At 52.4% G+C, this 17,720-nt stretch overlaps 1 protein-coding gene and 1 long non-coding RNA gene across 3 annotated transcripts in view; one reads left to right on the forward strand and one right to left on the reverse strand.

Moving 5' to 3' along the window:
• Positions 1-628: 628 nt before the first annotated feature.
• Positions 629-13,305, reverse strand: LOC121044943 (uncharacterized). Of its 2 annotated transcripts, none has more exons than XR_005797552.1 (3): positions 12,066-13,305; positions 9,321-11,063; positions 629-940 (listed from the first exon to the last, which is right to left on the reverse strand). It is a non-coding gene; the product is annotated as an uncharacterized LOC121044943 (long non-coding RNA). The 2 variants fall into 2 exon arrangements; XR_005797553.1 differs by lacking the exon at positions 629-940 and adding an exon at positions 6,050-6,979.
• The window catches only part of IGFBP4 (insulin like growth factor binding protein 4), a 13,037-nt gene continuing 6,378 nt past the window's right edge, over positions 11,062-17,720 (forward strand). The window contains exon 1 of the mRNA XM_040497455.1: positions 11,062-11,911. Coding sequence (XP_040353389.1) covers positions 11,563-11,911 — 349 coding nt within the window. The 5' untranslated portion in view covers positions 11,062-11,562. The remainder of the gene's footprint in view (positions 11,912-17,720) is intronic.

Here is a 17,720-nt window from a genome sequence, read left to right on the forward strand (position 1 = left end):
TCCACCTGGGGGCAGCATACCCAGCGGCAGGCCCTCTTGTGCTGGAGTGCCAACTCTGGAGGGACAGCCAGTCAAACTCAGAGTGAAAGGAAAGATCCTCACATGCCTCTGTTTACTACCCCCTGGAAGCTGGGACCCACTGTACCAACAGTTTGCTCCATACTCTTGGGATTCAGTGGAAGACTCAGTACCCATTGCTGACATTGGCTGTGCTGCCTTTGGGGACACTGGGGCTGTCCCAGGGCTTTTGTAACTTGAACTCAAAGATTCAGTGAGGGAACTGATGGAATGAAAACCCGGAAGGGGCAGAAGGGGTCAGCTGCAAGAGTCCTAGAGGAGACTTTTCCTGAGTAAGGCTGCATCCCCATGAAGTGAAAAGGGGGGAGAATTCTGCACTAGGGTGAATGAACCCTGGTTCCAACTGGAGTAGGTAAAGAGAAAGCCCAAGCAATCTCATTCACAAGACCCTGACCTCCAATCCTTCCCTTAGATTTTCTGTTCTTTCCAGATCACTTTTTAAAAATTAACTAATTAATTATTGAGGAGGGGAGGGGCAGAGAGAGAGGGGACAGAGGATCCATAGCAGGCTCCCAGCAGACAGTAGAGAGCCCGGATGTAGGACTCGAACCCATGAACCGTGAGATCATGACCTGAGCCAACAGCAGGCACTTAACCAACTGAGCCACCCAGGTGTTCTATTCCCAGATCGCTTCTAAGGCTAGGGTGAGCTGGGGGTGTGGATAGATGAGGCGCTCTTACATCAACATGTCTCACCTGAGCTCAGCAGAGAGGTGGGGACCAAGTTAAAATTGTTCCTCAATCTTCCTTCTGTTCCTCTGTCCTACCTCCACTGCCATCCCAGAGGTCCCAAAGTTCTTGAAATTCCTCACCCAGATAGGCACTTACCTGACATTCAGGAGGCCAAACAGGACAGGCACACCTAGAAGGTATGACAGGAGCAGGGTTGGATTTCCTTAGAAGAGAGAAGATTAAAACTAGGCTGGTTCTTAGATTACCAAGTTCAACCTCCTCATTGTACAGATGGGAAAACTGAGGCTCAGAGAGAGGTATAACAGGCAGAGAGCTGGCCTGGAGGATAGGGTGAGAAAGCCAGTATGTCTCCTAATGTGGTGGGGAATGGGGTCACTTGGACTTGTCACTTTCTACCCAGTTCTGAAATTGGCAGAAATCCTAGAGAAGGTCCTTGGGAGGTGTGATGTTTTGATAAGAAATATATATCGGTCTTTCTTTGTTCTTGGCACAGAGCTTCTAAAACCCTTGGAATTTCCTAAGAGAGCCTTCAAGGTGTCTTTTGTTATGTTAATGAGACGACTTTTGGAAAGCCCCTAGGTAACCCGAGGCTGGGGGCCAGTTGCCAGGGAGCCACCCCAGTGGTTAGAGGGTGGGAACTGTTCCAACCCCCAACCTCTGGGGAGGGGAGAGGTGCAGGAGATTGAGTTCAATCACCATTGGCCAATGATTTAATTAATCGTGCCTCTGTAACGAAGCCTCCATAAAAGATGGGGCTCCTCCTCTCTTTCTGGGTCCCACCCATGGTTCCTATGATTCTGACACCAATTCTGATGTGTGGGTTTTCCACTATCATCAAACAGCTAGTTCTCTGAACACTGCCCTATTGGGTTCCCCTCCCATTCCTTAATGAGAATCAGGGTGGGAGTAAGGGAGGAGACAGGTATTCCTAGGAGCTAGTTGCTCCCCCTCTGACTTTGGTTTGTGAACCTGGGGGTCTGATCTGAGAAAGATCACCTGGAGCTGCAGAGACATGCCCTTCCCCCCCCTCCCCCCCAGCCTATCACCCTCCAAGAGCCCTTGGGTGCTGCTGGGAGCAGGCCTCTGGCCAGATGCAGGCTCTGAGACCTGGTCCAGTTTGGCAGCTACTGCCTCAGTCTCCATCTGAAGAATGAATGAGTGAATGAATGAATGAACGAATGGAGAGGGGGATTCTGGACTGGGATCTTTGGTTTCATATCTATCTATAAATCTCCCCCCTCCCTCCCAAGTTCTTCATTTTGTCACATCTATTCATCTTTCTCTGCCTTCCATCTCTGTGTCCTACTCCAGATTCAGCCCCACCGTCTCGTGGCCTTCCTCTTTTTAGTACCCTTTCCCCTTCTTTCTTTCTTTTTTTTTTTAATTTTTTTTTCCCAATGTTTATTTATTTTTGGGACAGAGAGAGACAGAGCATGAACGGGGGACGGGCAGAGAGAGAGGGAGACACAGAATCGGAAACAGGCTCCAGGCCCTGAGCCATCAGCCCAGAGCCCGACGCGGGGCTCGAACTCACGGACCGCGAGATCGTGACCTGGCTGAAGTCGGACGCCTAACCGACTGCGCCACCCAGGCGCCCCTTTCCCCTTCTTTCTATCCTTCTACTTCAAAGCGTCATAGAATCTTAGAATCAAAAAAGGTCACAATAATGACACCACTAATTGGTGACCGGCTTTCAGATATCTATGTCCTTACACTTATATAGGTAGCCTCATCTGATCTTCCTTAGCAGCCCTGCGGAGTGAGTAGGGACTGACATCCCCATTTTACAGATGAAGAAATTGAGGATCATTGTGGTGAAGTGACAAGCCCACAGTACATGGCTTATGACTGCAAGACCAGAGCTCCCTGCCCCACAGCCTGTGTACTTCAACCTGAGGCCAAATTTTTCTCCACTCTGGGCTGTCTGGCTTTCCCTGGCTTGGGGCCCAACTTCTGCTGCTTTTTAGATCATCAAGACTGGGTGGGGGTGAGGAACAGACTGCACAGATCTTGAGGATTACTGGCTCCAAGCATCAAGCCTCTGGACACCGGGAGGACTGAGGGGGTGAGGCTGGGAGGGATCCAGGTTTCAGGAGAGGAGAAGGTGGGGGCTATGTGGATTAGGGGTTCCAGGCAGGTTGGCCCTTCTTTCTGGGCCCCCTCAGTCCTATCCCTTTGCCCTCCAGTTGTCTCCAGTCCTCATCAGCCATCTTTAGGACTACCCCTACCTCTCTCAGGACAAAGAAAATCAAAGACTGCAGTAGAAGAGGCCGCTGGCAACCAGAAACCCTGGGGGCCAACGTGGCTTCTCTCTGAGACTCTCTCTTCCCACAGCCAGGGCTAGATCTAGGCTCTGGGCTACATCCCCAGCACCCCAAATGAGGGCACCAGAATTGTCAGATGGGTGCTAGATCCTGCCAGGCAGGGAAGGCACAACAGCCTCTGGGTCGCCCAGAACCCTGACAGCTGGAGCTACTGGAGACAAGAGCTTCAGTTGCAGAGGGCAGCCTGGCAGGAGGAAGAGGTGCTGTTTGGGTTTGGGCAAACGTCTCCAAGGCTATGGCGCCTCTGGAGGTGGTATAGGCATGTCAGTAGGAGCCTGGGTTCCATTATCACACAGCTGGGTTTAAATCACATTTAGTTGCATGTGACCTTAAGCCAGTCTTTTTACTACCTGGAACACCATCTATAAAATGGGTTAATAAGGTTACCATGGTGATCAATAATAATAACAGCTGACACGTATTGAGCCTTACTCTGGGCACTGTGCTAAGTGCCTCTGTGTAATGTTTCTGTAGGTTCTCAAACAACCCTATCAGACTGCGCTGCCATTAGCCCTCCTTTACAACTGAGGGTATTTAAGGATAAGAGGGAGGATGTCACTTGGCCAAAGTCACAAAGCAAGTAAATGGCAAATCCAGGTTTTAGTGCAGGCATTTTGGCTCCAGGCTCTTAATCTCACTCACTTGACTGGTCATGGCTAATGACCAACACTCACTGGGTACTTAATATGTAGCAGGCACTGTTGTAAGCATTTTACACATTCTCACTCATTTAATCACGATAGCCACCCTACATAAGGGTCACTTAATGCAAAAGATGAGGATGCTGAGGCGTAGAGAGGTGTGCTCACTTATCCGAAACCTACTGCCAAGAATCCAGTCCAGGCAGGGGTGCCTGGGTGGCTCAGTCTGTTAAGCGTCTGACTTCGGTTCAGGTCATGATCTCATGGTTTGTGAGTTCGAGCCCCGTGTCGGGCTCTGTGCTGACAGCTCAGAGCCTGGAGCCTGCTTCAGATTCTGTGTCTCTCCATCTCTTGGCCCCTCCCCTGGTCATGCTCTCTGTCTCTCAATAATAAATAAATGTTAAAAAAAAAAAAAAAAGAATCCAGTCCAAGCAGCCTACTTGAGAGCCAGCAGTCTCTTAAAAAAAACAAACGAAAAAGTTGTTTCTTAAAAAAATTAAAGTACAACGCACATACAGAAAAGTGCAGAAATAAGAAATGTTTAGCTCAATGGATGTTCATAAAGTGCATACACCATGTAACTAAATAATAAACATCACCTGTACCCCGTGAGGCCCTTTCTAGTAACTACTTACACCATTCTCCCCAAAAGTAACTCCTATCGTGATTTCTAACACCATAGATTAGTTTTGCCTCTTTTTGAATTCTTTATAAATAGAATCCTACAATAGTAATCTCTTGCTCACTTTGTGATTCATCTATGTTGTTGGTATAGCAATAGTTCATTCAACCATAGATTTATCCATTCTACTACTGATGCCAGTGTTTGGCTATTCTGAATAATGCTGCTATGAACACTCATATATGTATTCTGGAATACACACACACACACACACACTTCTAGTGGGTACATATCTCGAGTAGAATTGTTGGTTGTACACATTTGTTTTCTTACTGATATTAGATGACAGTCCCTTACTCCACACTTGGTACTCAGTCTTTAAAATTCTTACTGATCTGGGGCACTTGGGTGACTCAGTCGGTTGAGCATGCAACTCTTGATTTCGGCTCAGGTTATGATCTCATGGTTCGTGAGATAGAGTCCCACGTCGGGCTCTGTGCCGAGAGGGCAGAGCATGCTTGGGATTCTCTCTCTCTTCCTTGCTCTCTGCCTTTCCCCTGCTCTCTCTGTGTGCATGAGGCGTGCACGCTCTCTCTCTCAAAATAAATACATAAACATTAAATTTTTTTCACCAATCTGGTGGGAATAGAGTGGTATCTCAGTATGTTTTTCCATATCTATTTACTAAATGAGGTAAAAGCAAGCAGTCTGTACAGCTTGTCATAACAACCCTACGAGGTATGTGTGGTATCATTCCCATTTTGCAGATGAGGAAATGGAGGCCACAGTTGCTCCCTTTCCCCTTCCTCACTTACAATACACTCATCTTTCCTGGAAGCCCCTTCCCCACTTTTCCCGGTGGGGTTAGGATGCCTGGTTACCACCAAGTTTTGGGGGCCCCTTGGGCCAGAATGTTCTTCTGGGTAAGCAAAGAGGAAGGGCTGGGGTGAAGTCGACAGGGGTGCGGAGGCAGAAAGGATGAGGCATAAAGGTGGGTGTGCAGAGATTCTGGCCCTTGGCATGGGATGAGAGGGCCGGCAGGGACGTCTGGGAATATAGAGAAGGCATGACTGGGGATATTTGTGAACTCCCAGTGCTAGTGTGGAAAGAGGAAGTGTGCAGCCAGGGAATGAGAGTGACTGTAAATATGGGTATTGGGGATTTCTCTGGATCCCAGGGCCTCTTTCTGGGGTTTTGCGAAGTCTGAGGACTCCTCTGTGGGGTCTCTCTAAGCTAGAACCTGTTTGAAGGGTCAGTCTGGGTTCAACAGCCCCTTGGTAGAGTCTCTCTGGAGTTTTCTAAGAGGAAGGTAGCATTCTGTTCCCCAGGCTTGGGGGAGTAGGAGGCAGGGCCTAGAGGCCTGGAGGTCCTGTGGGAGAAGGACACGGGGTCTGCTCTGATTCTGGGCTTCTGATCTATCAGGCCAAGAGGCACCCTGGCAGGCAGATACTCTGCTCTTTGACACAACAAGTGTCAGGGGAGGCAGGGCAAATAATTTCCCCTTCCTCACATGTGTCGCTCTCCTCCCAGAGTCCCCTCTGTGTCTGTATTTTTGCAAGCGTAATCTGCATGGATTCTCCCAGGTTGTACCTCCTTCGTCTCCTCCTACCCCAACCTTCCTTGAATCCTTAGCCCTTAGCTCACTGGTGGTGCTCTGGCAACAGAGAAAGCATGGCTCGGGGCACTATGTCTGTAGCAGGTAGTAAATATATTTGGCTTAAGTCTTGGCTGTATTAATTACTAGCTGTATGCCCTTGAGTGAGCCTCGTCACCTTTCTGGGCAGTGACAGAACTCTCATAGGACTCAACAGCATTCACTTGGCTTGTCTCCTACACATTTTTTGACCAATGAGAAAGTGATTCCATGGGTGTCAGTTGGCTTGGAAACTGCAAACTCTGGGGGGTTGGGAGCCATGCCGGCATAGGGCCTGGGGCCAGGCAAAAAGACTCCAGAGATTCTAGATTCCTAGACTGCCCAAGCTGGGAAGGGGGCTCACAATTCAAGGAGTTCCCCTCCCCCATTTTACAGATGATAAAACTGAAGCTGAGGAAGGAGAAGTGGCCACAAAGCTGGCAAGTGGCCAAGCTGGTTGGACTGGAGATATGAAACCAGATCCTGGCCAGCTCAACTGCAGATGGGCTCTCCTCTCCACTCCCCATCCTCTGTCTGGGTGTCCTTTTCTCGAGCTACGTGTCCTGAGGGAAGGACCGAGGCTCTAGCCTCTGAACCAGACTTCCTTCTGTACTATGGGGTCTCTATGGAGATCCTAGCTCTCCTGATCTGTTCTCTCCAAGTATGGGGCCCCGGTGCACAAGGAGGCAGCTGTACTGATGTGCCATTGCTCAGAGCACACCTGCAGCGCCCCCTGGAGGATGCTCTACCTGGGGTCTGGACATCAGCCAACCTGGAAGGGAGTTGAGCCCCCCTATTCCGGGCAGGCACAGTGGGAAGTCCAGGGCGCCAGGGAGGGGTTGGGAAGCCAAAGCTCTGGGGAGTTCTGGGATCCATTTCCATGCCAATGCCACTTCCACTCTCCTTCTCTGCACCCATCTTGCACTCTGTACCATAGTCTTTTTCCCTCAGCAATTGTTTAGAGTACTTCTGACAGCTGTTTGGAAGGCTGTAAAACATGAGAGTTAATCATACAGACTCTGGAGCCAGACTGCATGGGGTCAGACCCCTGTTTTCCTACTTACTTGTTGTGTGACCTTGAGTATGTTACATACCTTTCTGTGCTTTAGTTTCCCTTCCCTATCTTAACAGGGGGATAATGATAACTCGCACTTCATGAGATTGTTGTGAACTACATGAGTGAAGCACTTAGAACCATATGGCTCGTGTTAAGTGTTAGCTTTCATTATTATGTGTATTTTTTAAAAAGTTTTTAAAAAATTTATTATTTATTTTTGAGCAAGATAGAGTGTGAGCAGGGGAGGGGCAGAGAGAGAAGGAGAATCTCCCTCAGGGGATCTTCTGTCAGCGCAGAGCCCAACATGGGGCTTGAACTCATGAAACTGTGAGATCATGACTTGAGCTGAAATCAAGAGTCAGATGCCTAATCAACTGAGTCACCCAGGCACCCCTATTATGAGTACTTAAAAAATTTTTTTTTGAGAGAGGGAGGGGGGTGGGAATATGAGAGAATGCATGCGAGCAGGGGAGGGGCAGAAAAAGAGGGAGGGGGAGAATCTTAAGTATCCATGCTCAGTGCTCAGCACAGACACTCAGGACTCAATGACCTTGAGATCACAACCTGAGCGGAAATGGAGTTGGATGTTTAACCAACTGAGCCACCCAGGCGCCTCATATTATATGTATTTTGTCTACTCCATCAGATACTCTCTAGAACAAGCCCATGAGATTGGGGTTTCCCTGAGGGCAGGACTATCAATTCTCGAAGAAGCCAGCCTGAACCCAGTAGAAGTTTGCAACTGAACTAACAAGGGAGCTAATGAGACTCTAAGCAACAAGCCAGGAAGGGTATGGGCTGGGAGAAGTGGGCAGGGAGTGGGGATTTTTCTCACTCTTCCATCAGGAGCATCTTCCTGGTGCCCTGGGTGTCTAGAAGCTTAGGGACAGAGAAGGATGCTGAGGGGGAGGCATAGGTTGTTTTTCTTTTCTTTCTTTCTTTTTTTTTAAAGTTTATCTTATCTTTTAGAATCCAGTGTAGGGCTGGAACTCACAACCCTGAGATCAAGAGTCGCATGCTCTTCTGACTGAGCCAGCCAGGTGCCCCACAGTGGTTCTTTTTCTGGTAGAGCCCTGGGCGCCCACTCCTTGGGTTCCAAAGCCCTTTCTTGGCCGTTATCTCGTTTTCTCTTGCAACCCATCCTGTGGGGTAAGCCCAATTATCTCTCTTTCTTTCTTTCCTTTTAAAATAGAGGATAAGGGGCGCCTGGGTGGCTCAGTCGGTTAAGTGCCCAACTTTGGCTCAGGTCATGATTTCATGGTTCGTGAGTTCGATCCCCACATCAGGCTCTGCGCTGATGGTGTGGAGCCTGCATTGGATTCTCTGTCTCCCGCTTTCTCTCGGCCCCTCCCCTGTTTGTGCTTTGTCAAAAATAAATAAAGATTAAAATAAAAAGAGGATGAAAATGACCCTTCAAGACCTTAAGTGTGTCCACGGTCACACAGCTCTTCAGTGGCTGTGCTGCAGTTTGAATCCAGGTCCTCTGACTCCAAATCCTATGCCCTTTATGTAGCCTCTCCCAGACACCAGCAAGCCGTGGGAGGCAGGGGGGAGACACTAAACCCAGTCCTCTGAGAACCTCCAGTCTGCCTGGGGAAACACAGGCCCTGCCTCCAGAAGAAGGAGAGGAAGAAGCAAACACACAGTGCTCACTGTATGCTGGGCAATTTGCACAAGCCTCTGTTTCTGTCTGTCCCCTCCCCATCCTTCTTTCTTTCTTATCACAAAGCCCTATTTTCCAGGTAAGGACAGTGAAGCTCAGAGTAACTTTTTTCAAGTCCAGTGGCAAAGCGGGGATTAGAATCCAGGTCGGCCTGATGCTCTTTCCCCTAGCATGGAAGATGGTTGTCTCAAGAGTTACCTTCTCCATGAAGCCTTTCCAGGCGCCAGATGTAGAACTGACCACTTGTGTGTCTGGGTCCCCACAGCACCCCATGTGGATGTCTCCCAGGGCACCTGTACACTTCTTAGACTCGTTTTATTTGTATGCCTGTCTCCCCTCACTAGGCAGTGAGCTCCTTGTGGGCAGGGAGTGATCTCAGCCAGCTCTGGGTCCTCGAATGTAGCACAAAGCCTGTGCACAGTGTCCAGTAAATATGTGCTGCATGAATGGTGGGGAGGTGCTTCGATGATCTACTTATGTCTATTTTCCTGCCTCTTTGGAATTATCTCAGACACTGATGTTTGGCGGTGAGGGTGGTGAACACAGTGGATGGATAGGGGTCTGGGCACCTGTCTTACCTGGAAGCCTTTCTGGATTTCCCATACTCACCTGCACTCATGCTTCACTTCCAGGTCCTTCTTTTGGCTTCAGTCCAGCCTCTCCTGCAACTCCTTCCTCCATGTCCCAGCACCTTTAGCTCTCTCAGGTTTGCTGTCAAGGGGGCAAGTCTGGCTTTGTGGTTGGAACCCATCCTTTCAGTTCCCATTTTATTCCCACAAGCGCTTCAAGAGGCAGAATAGGTGGAGATGATGTACCTCCATTTTATAGTTAGGGACAATTCCAGCTCCAAGGGGTGGGGTCCAAGTTCATACAATACGTTGGCGCCTCAGTGATGATGGAGGGGGATAGGGGGATAGAGCTAGGGGAAGTTTTCTGAATCAGGTGCAGGCTGGGCTTCCCCCGGGGACGTAAAGAGCCTGGCTCTGTTTGCCCTTATCCAAGACAGAAAAGACCCCAGTTTGTCTGTGAGATAGCAGGGAGAGAATCCCAGAATCTTGTCCCCGGGCCCTCCTGCCCCGTCAGAACTCTCCAGATCTTCTGCAGTCTTGATAGTTGCCAGTAGGTGCCGTCAGTTTGCAACTTTTGTGTTCTGTCCCTACAAGTTCAGCTTCCAGCCCCTCTCTTCTTCCTATCACCTGGACAGTTTACACTTGGAGAAAGTGGAAGGGGGCCTACTTGCTGGGAGACTGAAAGATCGCTGTCCTGGGAGTCTGGAAGATGGTCTCTGATCTGTACTTTGGCTTGGCTGCCTTGTAGCTTTATAGGCCAAGCCAAAAAAAAAAAAAAAAAAAAATCCATGGTAGGTCACCTATTATGCCCTGACAGGCACCCTTACCCCTCAGGCATCCTGAAACCAGCTCCAGGACAGCAGAAAGCTTTGTGGGGGAGGATAGATGGGTACCTAGGGAACTGGGGACCAGAGAGAGAACCCAGGAGACAGGTCCCTACTCAAATGTTACTGTAGGGTCCCTCCCAATCCCAGCAGGACTGAGGCGAGCGTGGGGGAAACAGGCACCAGCAGGATCTCACAGAGGACCTAGCTAGCCCCTAGCTAGCCCAAATAGCAAAGCTGGTCGAATTAGGAAAAGACACCCCTACCTGGAAATGCTTGTCTGCCACCTGCTGGAAAACTGTCATAACAGCTACACAAATCTACAAGGGGCTACGAGAGAAATAGGAGTTGTGCGATGCACAATTTGCACAACGACGGGTGGCAATCTCCCTGGTCAATCTTCCTCTGGGGAGGGAGTCGGGCAGTGGAAACAAGCATCCAGGAAGGAAGAAGGGGCTTAGCACCTCCTTCCCCAGGAGTTCGGTTGATACAGTTCTCTGGAAGGCAGAGTGGACCAGGGCCCAGATGAGCCCTGGGGATAGGGTGTGTGTGTGTGTGTGGGGGGGGGGGGTGGGGGAGCTGGAAGGACAAGTGGGAAGAAAGTCTACTAACTTCTTAGGGCCATCAGGCTCTTCTGGGTCCCTCGTTGGGTGCCCTTTCCCCACTTCGCTCGACTAGGTCTCCAGTGGTTGGGACTGGAAGCGCTAGGGTGGGGTGGAAAGGGCTCTGGTCAGGGAGACCGAATCCGCGGAGCCGGGAGTCCAGGCGAGGAGGTCGCGTTCTCAGTGGGGGGGACTGCAGCCGCCTGGGGGGGGGGGGAGGGGAGGAATCCTCCAAGGTCGGGGAATGGGGCCAAAGAGCAGCCCCTTTGCGTCTCCTCTTCTCTCTCTCCCCTCCCAGGCTCGGGTTCAGAGGCGCTCTCGGCGCCTGACACGGCTTCCAAACTGCGCCGCTTCCTTCTGCGGCAGAAAAGGACTTTCAGATGTTGTAGCGGCGGCGGCGGCAGCGGCGGCGGCAGCGACTCAGGACAGCGCCCCCTCCCCCTAACGGCCGCCTCTCCCTCTCCCCCCCGGCGCCCCCGCTCCCCCACCTCTGGGAAGGCGCTGGGGGTGTGGCCAGGGGCCGGTATAAAGTCCGGGGGAGCCGGTCCCGGGCAGCCGCTCAGCCCCCTGCCCCCCACCCCCCCGCCGCCCGCCGCCCGCCGCCCGCCGCCCGCCGCCTGGGCCGGGCCGAGGATGCGGCGCAGCGCCTCGGCGGCCAGGCTCGCTCCCCTCCAGCCCGCTTGCTAACTTCCCTGGCTCCGTCCCTGTCCGCCCGCGGGGCCGCCCCGTCTCCCCGCGCCCTCCGGGTCGGGTCCTCCAGGAGCGCCGGGCGCTGTCGCCCCGTGTCCCTGCTGCCAGTCTGCGCGCCGGTTCTTCCCTCCCACGCCCCGCGCCCGCGCCCCGTCCTAGCCCGGTCATGCTGCCCCTCTGCCTCGTGGCCGCGCTGCTGCTGGCCGCCGGGCCCGGGCCGAGCCTTGGCGACGAAGCCATCCACTGCCCGCCCTGCTCCGAGGAGAAGCTGGCGCGCTGCCGCCCCCCCGTGGGCTGCGAGGAGCTGGTGCGGGAGCCGGGCTGCGGCTGTTGCGCCACTTGCGCCCTGGGCAAGGGGATGCCCTGCGGGGTGTATACCCCCCGCTGCGGCTCGGGCCTGCGCTGCTACCCGCCCCGGGGTGTGGAGAAGCCCCTGCACACGCTGATGCACGGGCAAGGCGTGTGCATGGAGCTGGCGGAGATCGAGGCCATCCAGGAAAGCCTGCAGCCCTCTGGTAAGGTGCCCCTGCCCTTGCATGCCCTCCTCGGTGTGCTCCGCTCCTAGAAGCCCTTTCCCCATTCGGGCTGGCCTGGAAAGCCCTTGAAAATCTCCAGTGAGTTAAGAAGGCGGGTACCTGGCAGGGCTGGGCTGGCATAGGACAGGCTCACCTAAGGAAACTGCTGTTGAGTCCCTAGCAGGCTGTCGCCCCCAGCAAAGAAGACTCTGTCCCAGCCCTTCATCTCCAACCTCCTCAAGGGTGCCTATTTGGGAGGAGAGGTCTCAATGGTTGTCCCAGCTGCTGGGGTAACAGTGGAACATTATGTGACTCGGTCCAGCCACCCAGCCTGCAAGTGAGCGGCCTAGGGCCAGGTAACTAGAGGATGGGTTGGGCGGTGGTGGTGGCTTTCTGTTCCTGATCCAGGGACTTCCCTCATCCTGGCCACAGGTGAAAGCCCAGGGGTCTAAGAAGACAGGGCGTGGCCTTTTGACATCCAGGTGGGGTGGAGTGGGACATCCAAATTAGAGGGGCTTTGGTGGTGAGGGGCATCAGAGTTGCCCCTCCCTAACGCCCCTGGGCAGCTCACCTTGCTGTTTGAGAGGTATTGGGAAGACAGAGGTCTCTCTGCCAGGCCTGGGCACCTCATCTTGCTCTGGTACACAGGCACCCCGTTCCTCTCTCCTGGCAGGTGTCGTCTGAGGTAGCAGAAGAGAAGCGAGTCTTGGCTCCCAGCCCAGAGCTGTAGAAACCTAACGGTGTGGGATAGGGAGCAGAGAGAAGGGCCCGCCCCCCCCGGGGGCGGGGGGGCCGGGAGGAAGAGCGGGAGAGAGAGAGAGGGAGAGAGGTTTAGAGGGCCCTTTGCCCTAAACTCATTCTTATACTTTCTCCTTTTCCGTTTCTTAGTGAGCCTCTCTCAGTTTCTCCTTATAATCGTTCTCAGTCTTTCCTTCTCTCTTATTCTTTTGTTATCTCCTGCTCTGTCTCTGTCTCTAGTTTCATGACCAACATTCCCGAGTTCTCCTTTCCTCAATGACTTCCGCCTGTTATCAGTTTCTCTTTCTCTGTCTTGTTCCCTTTCTGCTTCTCTTTGTCCTCCGCCCCTTTCTGTTGCTTTCTCTCCGTGTCTCTGTCACTGTTTCTCTTTCTTTGTTCCTGCCTTTCTCTGTTACTTTTGGAATCTCTCTCTCTGTCTGCCTTTCTGTATTTCTGCCTCTGTTTCTCGTTCCCTCTCTGACTGATTTGTTCTCCCTCTGCCTCTGTCTGTGTCTGTCTCTTTTCCTGGTGCTTGAAGCTTCCATTGTTGCAGTCCGGATGCTGGGACTCCGGCCCCAAGCTTCCTGCCCTGGGTCCCAGACCGCTCCACTTCCTCAATCCTCTGCAGCTTGTTAGCGGAGGAAAGCAGGATGCAGGGAAAACAGGAAGGAGGTGGACCCCAGGGGTCTGGCCCTCAGGCCTCTCTGCCCTTCCTGTCCCTAGGCAGTGAGAGATGGGTCAGCAGAAAACATACTAGGAGAAATGCCAGCCTGGCACCCGGCACATCTGGGAAGCGGGGGTGGGGTGGGGGGATGTCCTGAGGGAGTAAGGCACTGATCCTGGGGCACAGATGCTGGTGCCAGTGGGAGAGGAGGGGTACTCGTACCAGACCAGATTGTGAGTGAGGGCTGAGCTCCTGGGCTCTCTGAGTATAATGGGATCTCTTTCCCTTTCTATCTGCATCCTCCACTGGCCAGTGGATATGTACCAGATTAGGATGGCTGGTAGCCTCCTCTTCTCTCGCTGACTTGAACATGGGGCAGAAGAGCCCTCAGATGGTCTTGAGCACCCCTTCCCCCCTGGCTGGGTAGGAGCTCCCTATCCTGTAGTGGAGGAAACTCTAATCCCATTGGGATAGGGGCTCTGGGGGAAATGGTATGAAGTGTGTGATTGTCCTGTGGACATCATGCAAATCGGCCTTTACATCCGGTTGGGATTACAGGTCCCAGGTCTCTAATGCCCTCCCCCCACCCCCCACCCTCCTTGCCTGTCCTCCACCCATTGCAGGGGATGCAGAGATCTGGAGAGGGGAAAGGGCAATCCTGGAGGACCCTGGGGAATCTAGGTACCGACTTGGCAAGCTGTGTCCATGCCTCCTAATCATCACAGAAGGACCCCCTGCACCATGTGAAAGGCGCCCCCTAGAGTTGTGCAACAGCCCTGCAGGGTCTCTGGTGAGAAAAGATGGCCAGAGCTTGGGACTGATCCTCACTATTCTCTCTAGCCTTCCACTGTCAATAGGCCACTGTCCCTCCTATGTCCCAAGGCTTGGGCCTTCTTGCCTTGGGAATAGTTCGGCAGAGGGCATCAGGCCCCTCTTTCTGCCTTTTCCTCTTGGGGCTAAGCTTCGGCAGGTGACTGGGGGAGGGCAGCCACTTGGCATACCCCTTCCCTTGGCCTGCTATGCCCAGCTGCCTACTATTTGCCCCAGGAGCGGGCCTCCTCCTTCCATTTTAAGCCTCTACCCCCCTAAGCTCCCCATAGCCCTCCTGTCTCAGCTTTCCGAGCCAGAAAAGGTTGTGGATTAACACTGCTCAGGCCCCCAGAGGTGGGGGCGGGGTGGGACGTGTGCGTCAGAGGTCCACAATTCTGCATCAGTGTACTGACCCTTGACTCATGGAATCTGGGGGAGTGGACAGTGGGAAGATCAGCGTTTGGACTGGGGAGCTCCTAAACTGTGCTCTTGGGTCCCTCTGGGACAGGGTTAGGGAACAGACAGACTGGGTTAATTTTTAGTCAACGCAGCAAATATTGTCCCCTTTACTTCAATACTGGGAATCCAGTCATGTCATGGGAACAGGGCCTTCCCAGAAATTCTGTGCCTTGGGGGAGGTAGGAGGAGGAGCATGGCTGCTTAACATTTTTTCTTTAGTATTGGCAAAGCCGGAATTATTGGTGCCTCGGGTATCAGGAGTCTTTCCATTTAAAGACATAGGAGCTGCAGGGATAAGTCTGTCCTCCTTCGCCCCCACCCAGTCTACTGCATTTCCTCATCTGTAAAATGGAGGTGACACAGGACTTGCCTCACAGGCTTGGGGTGTCTGGCATGCGTAAGAGCTCAGTCAATTGGAGCCATGCTGAGGGTGGTAATGAATAAGAGGCTGAGAGGGTTTCGGTTGACGCTTAGATCCTTCTCTGATGCTGGGGCTTTGGGGGCACAGTAGGGCAAGTGAGCAAAGTAGGGGAGCATTCAGAGGAGTTGAGAGGGGTAGGGAGGAACTTCGGTGCTTTTTGCTGCCGTGAACATGGGAAGGATGGGCCCGCTTTCCTTCAGTCTGAGGCTGGCAGCTGGCACAGCGGTGAGGGGATGCCCCGAGGGCCAGACCTCGAAGAAAGGGCGGGGTACTTGGCATGGGTGATCTTGGCTTCTCTAGCCAGAGTCCAGGGGGAAGGAAAAGGCCTTTCTTGCAGGGCAGGTGATCCTCCAAATTGTGGCTGAAACACCGGTGTCGGGGTGACTGGGCCCACCCACCTCACAGCCTCACCCTGGGTGTCTTGAAGGGGACGTGGCTGGAATTGAGGAGGAATCAGGGGGATGAAACCAGGCTGCCAGAAAGAGGAAATCCTGTAGCTTTGACCATGAACTTTTCAGCCAGTGGTGCCAAAGCTGTGAAGTCTTTCCTCTCTCTGGGCTCCTTCAGTTGCTGGAGCGAAGACCAAGGTTTCCCCTGTGGCTGAGTGTTGTTGGCTTGGCTCCAAGCAGGGGCTGGAGGAGACGACCTGGCCTACCTTGGAAGTCCCGCCTCCTAAATAAGCCTCCGGAAGTCAGATGGTCAAATCTTTTGGGGCAGGGGCGGCTAGGTCTGACTTTGGCTCCTGCTCAGAGGGGATCCCACAGGGATTGGGGTTTTTCCGGAGGGCCCCACCTGGGTGAGCAGTACCAGGTGGCTGGATTTCCTGAGTAAGCTGGGAAGTAGCAAGTATGTAACCGGCTTTGGAGATGGGAAGGTTAACATTTTCAGAGACCCAAGGCTACAACCCTCACCCTCCCAAACCCAGTGCCTAGGGCTAGATCCTGGGGTCGATCCTCAGTAGGCCTATTAAGCAAGGCTGGGCAAGGAAAAGTTACAGATTAAGTGGAAAGTCAACAGGCTATGGTGCAGGCAACGTGCCCTGCTCCGGGTCTGTGTCTGCCCAGGGCAGGGTCAGAGTGCCCGAGTGCATGTGGGGGTGCACGTGGGGACCCGTGTGTGCCTGGACACGTGACTGTTTGTATATGCTTGTGGTTCTTAAGTCCTGACCTGTCTGTGTCTGAGTGGGCAGCTATGGATATACGGTGTGTCCCTATGAGACTAAGGAAGCAACTACTCTCCCTATCTGGTGTGTTCTTCTCTGAGCTTAGACACAAGCTGGGGACAGACCCAGACCAGACCTGGCTGAGCAGCTGGGAGTTGGTATGGTGGTGTTAATGAAGGATTGATCTCCTCTGTGGAGTGCCCTTTTGGTGGGGAGACGTAGTCTGGTCTCAGGCGAGAGGGGTCCAAGTATGGCACTGATGAATCTCTGGACTCAAGTCTGGGTGTTCTGGAGACTTCTAGGGCTCTTCAGTTCTTCAAAAAAAGAAAAAAAGAAGCTTGCCTAACAACAACAAAAAAGTGGGGAAGCCAAGGAGAGGGAGTCCAGGCACGCTGCCTGCTTAGCTTTCTCCAGATAATACCCCTCAGTGTGGCATGGGGCCCTACCCACACAAGAGCATACACTACGCTTCCAGCCTTGCCCTATGGCCTGCGCGGCCCCAGGTTTCAGTGAGCGGACCCAGTTGTCCTCCTTAGAGATACCTCCTAAGGGAAGGGATAAACATTTCATATATCCATTAACACTCCCCCGAGTGTTAGTCATTTGTGAACTTCAACTTGTAGAGACTCAACATTGGAATGCCGAGTTGCAGTTACATTTCTACTCCAGATCTCATTTTGTTCTTGAGGCCTTTATCACTCTGATGTGCCACACTTCCAGGGGTGGGGGGTGGGGGAGGCTCTCTACTTCCACTTGCTAGAAAACTCTTCCTTACTTCTCGAACCTAAGAACATTCTGCTTGCCTACCAAGAGGAACAAGTGTCACTGTGCAAAGTAGTGCTTCCCTTTATAGTCATGAAAAGAAAGCAAATGCAAAGAAAAGACAAAACCCTTTTTCAGGTTCCAAGGGTACCCCTCGGGTTAGCATTATGGGCTGTGGCAATTGAGTCCTTGTGATCCCTTCCAGCCTTTCCCGAGGAAAATGGTGTGCTTTTGTTCATGTCTTAGCTTAGCTTCTGTCGTTCCAAGATTTGGTTCTAATTTCTTTTTTCTTTTCTTTTCTTTTCTTTTCTTCTTTTCTTTTCTTTTCTCTCTTTCTTCCTTTCCTTTCCTTTCCTTTTTATAAAGTGTTTATTTATTTATTTTGAGAGAGAGAGAGAGTGAGCATGAGCGGGGGAGGGCAGAGAGACACAAGGAGAGAGAGAATCCCAAGCTATGCGATGACAGCACAGAGCCCAACATGGGGCTTGATCCCACGAACCATGAGATCATGACCTAAATAAAAATCAAGAGTTGATGCTCAACCAACTGAGACACCCCAGGTGCCCGTAGCTCTAATTCTTTTTTTTTTTTTTTTTAATTTTTTTTCAACGTTTATTTATTTTTGGGACAGAGAGAGACAGAGCATGAACGGGGGAGGGGCAGAGAGAGAGGGAGACACAGAATCGGAAACAGGCTCCAGGCTTCGAGCCATCAGCCCAGAGCCTGACGCGGGGCTCGAACTCACGGACCGCGAGATCGTGACCTGGCCGAAGTCGGACGCTTAACCGACTGC

Source organism: Herpailurus yagouaroundi, unplaced genomic scaffold (genome assembly GCF_014898765.1).
Source record: "Herpailurus yagouaroundi ecotype Mexico unplaced genomic scaffold, PumYag 189, whole genome shotgun sequence".
NCBI classification, from domain to species: domain Eukaryota; kingdom Metazoa; phylum Chordata; class Mammalia; order Carnivora; family Felidae; genus Herpailurus; species Herpailurus yagouaroundi.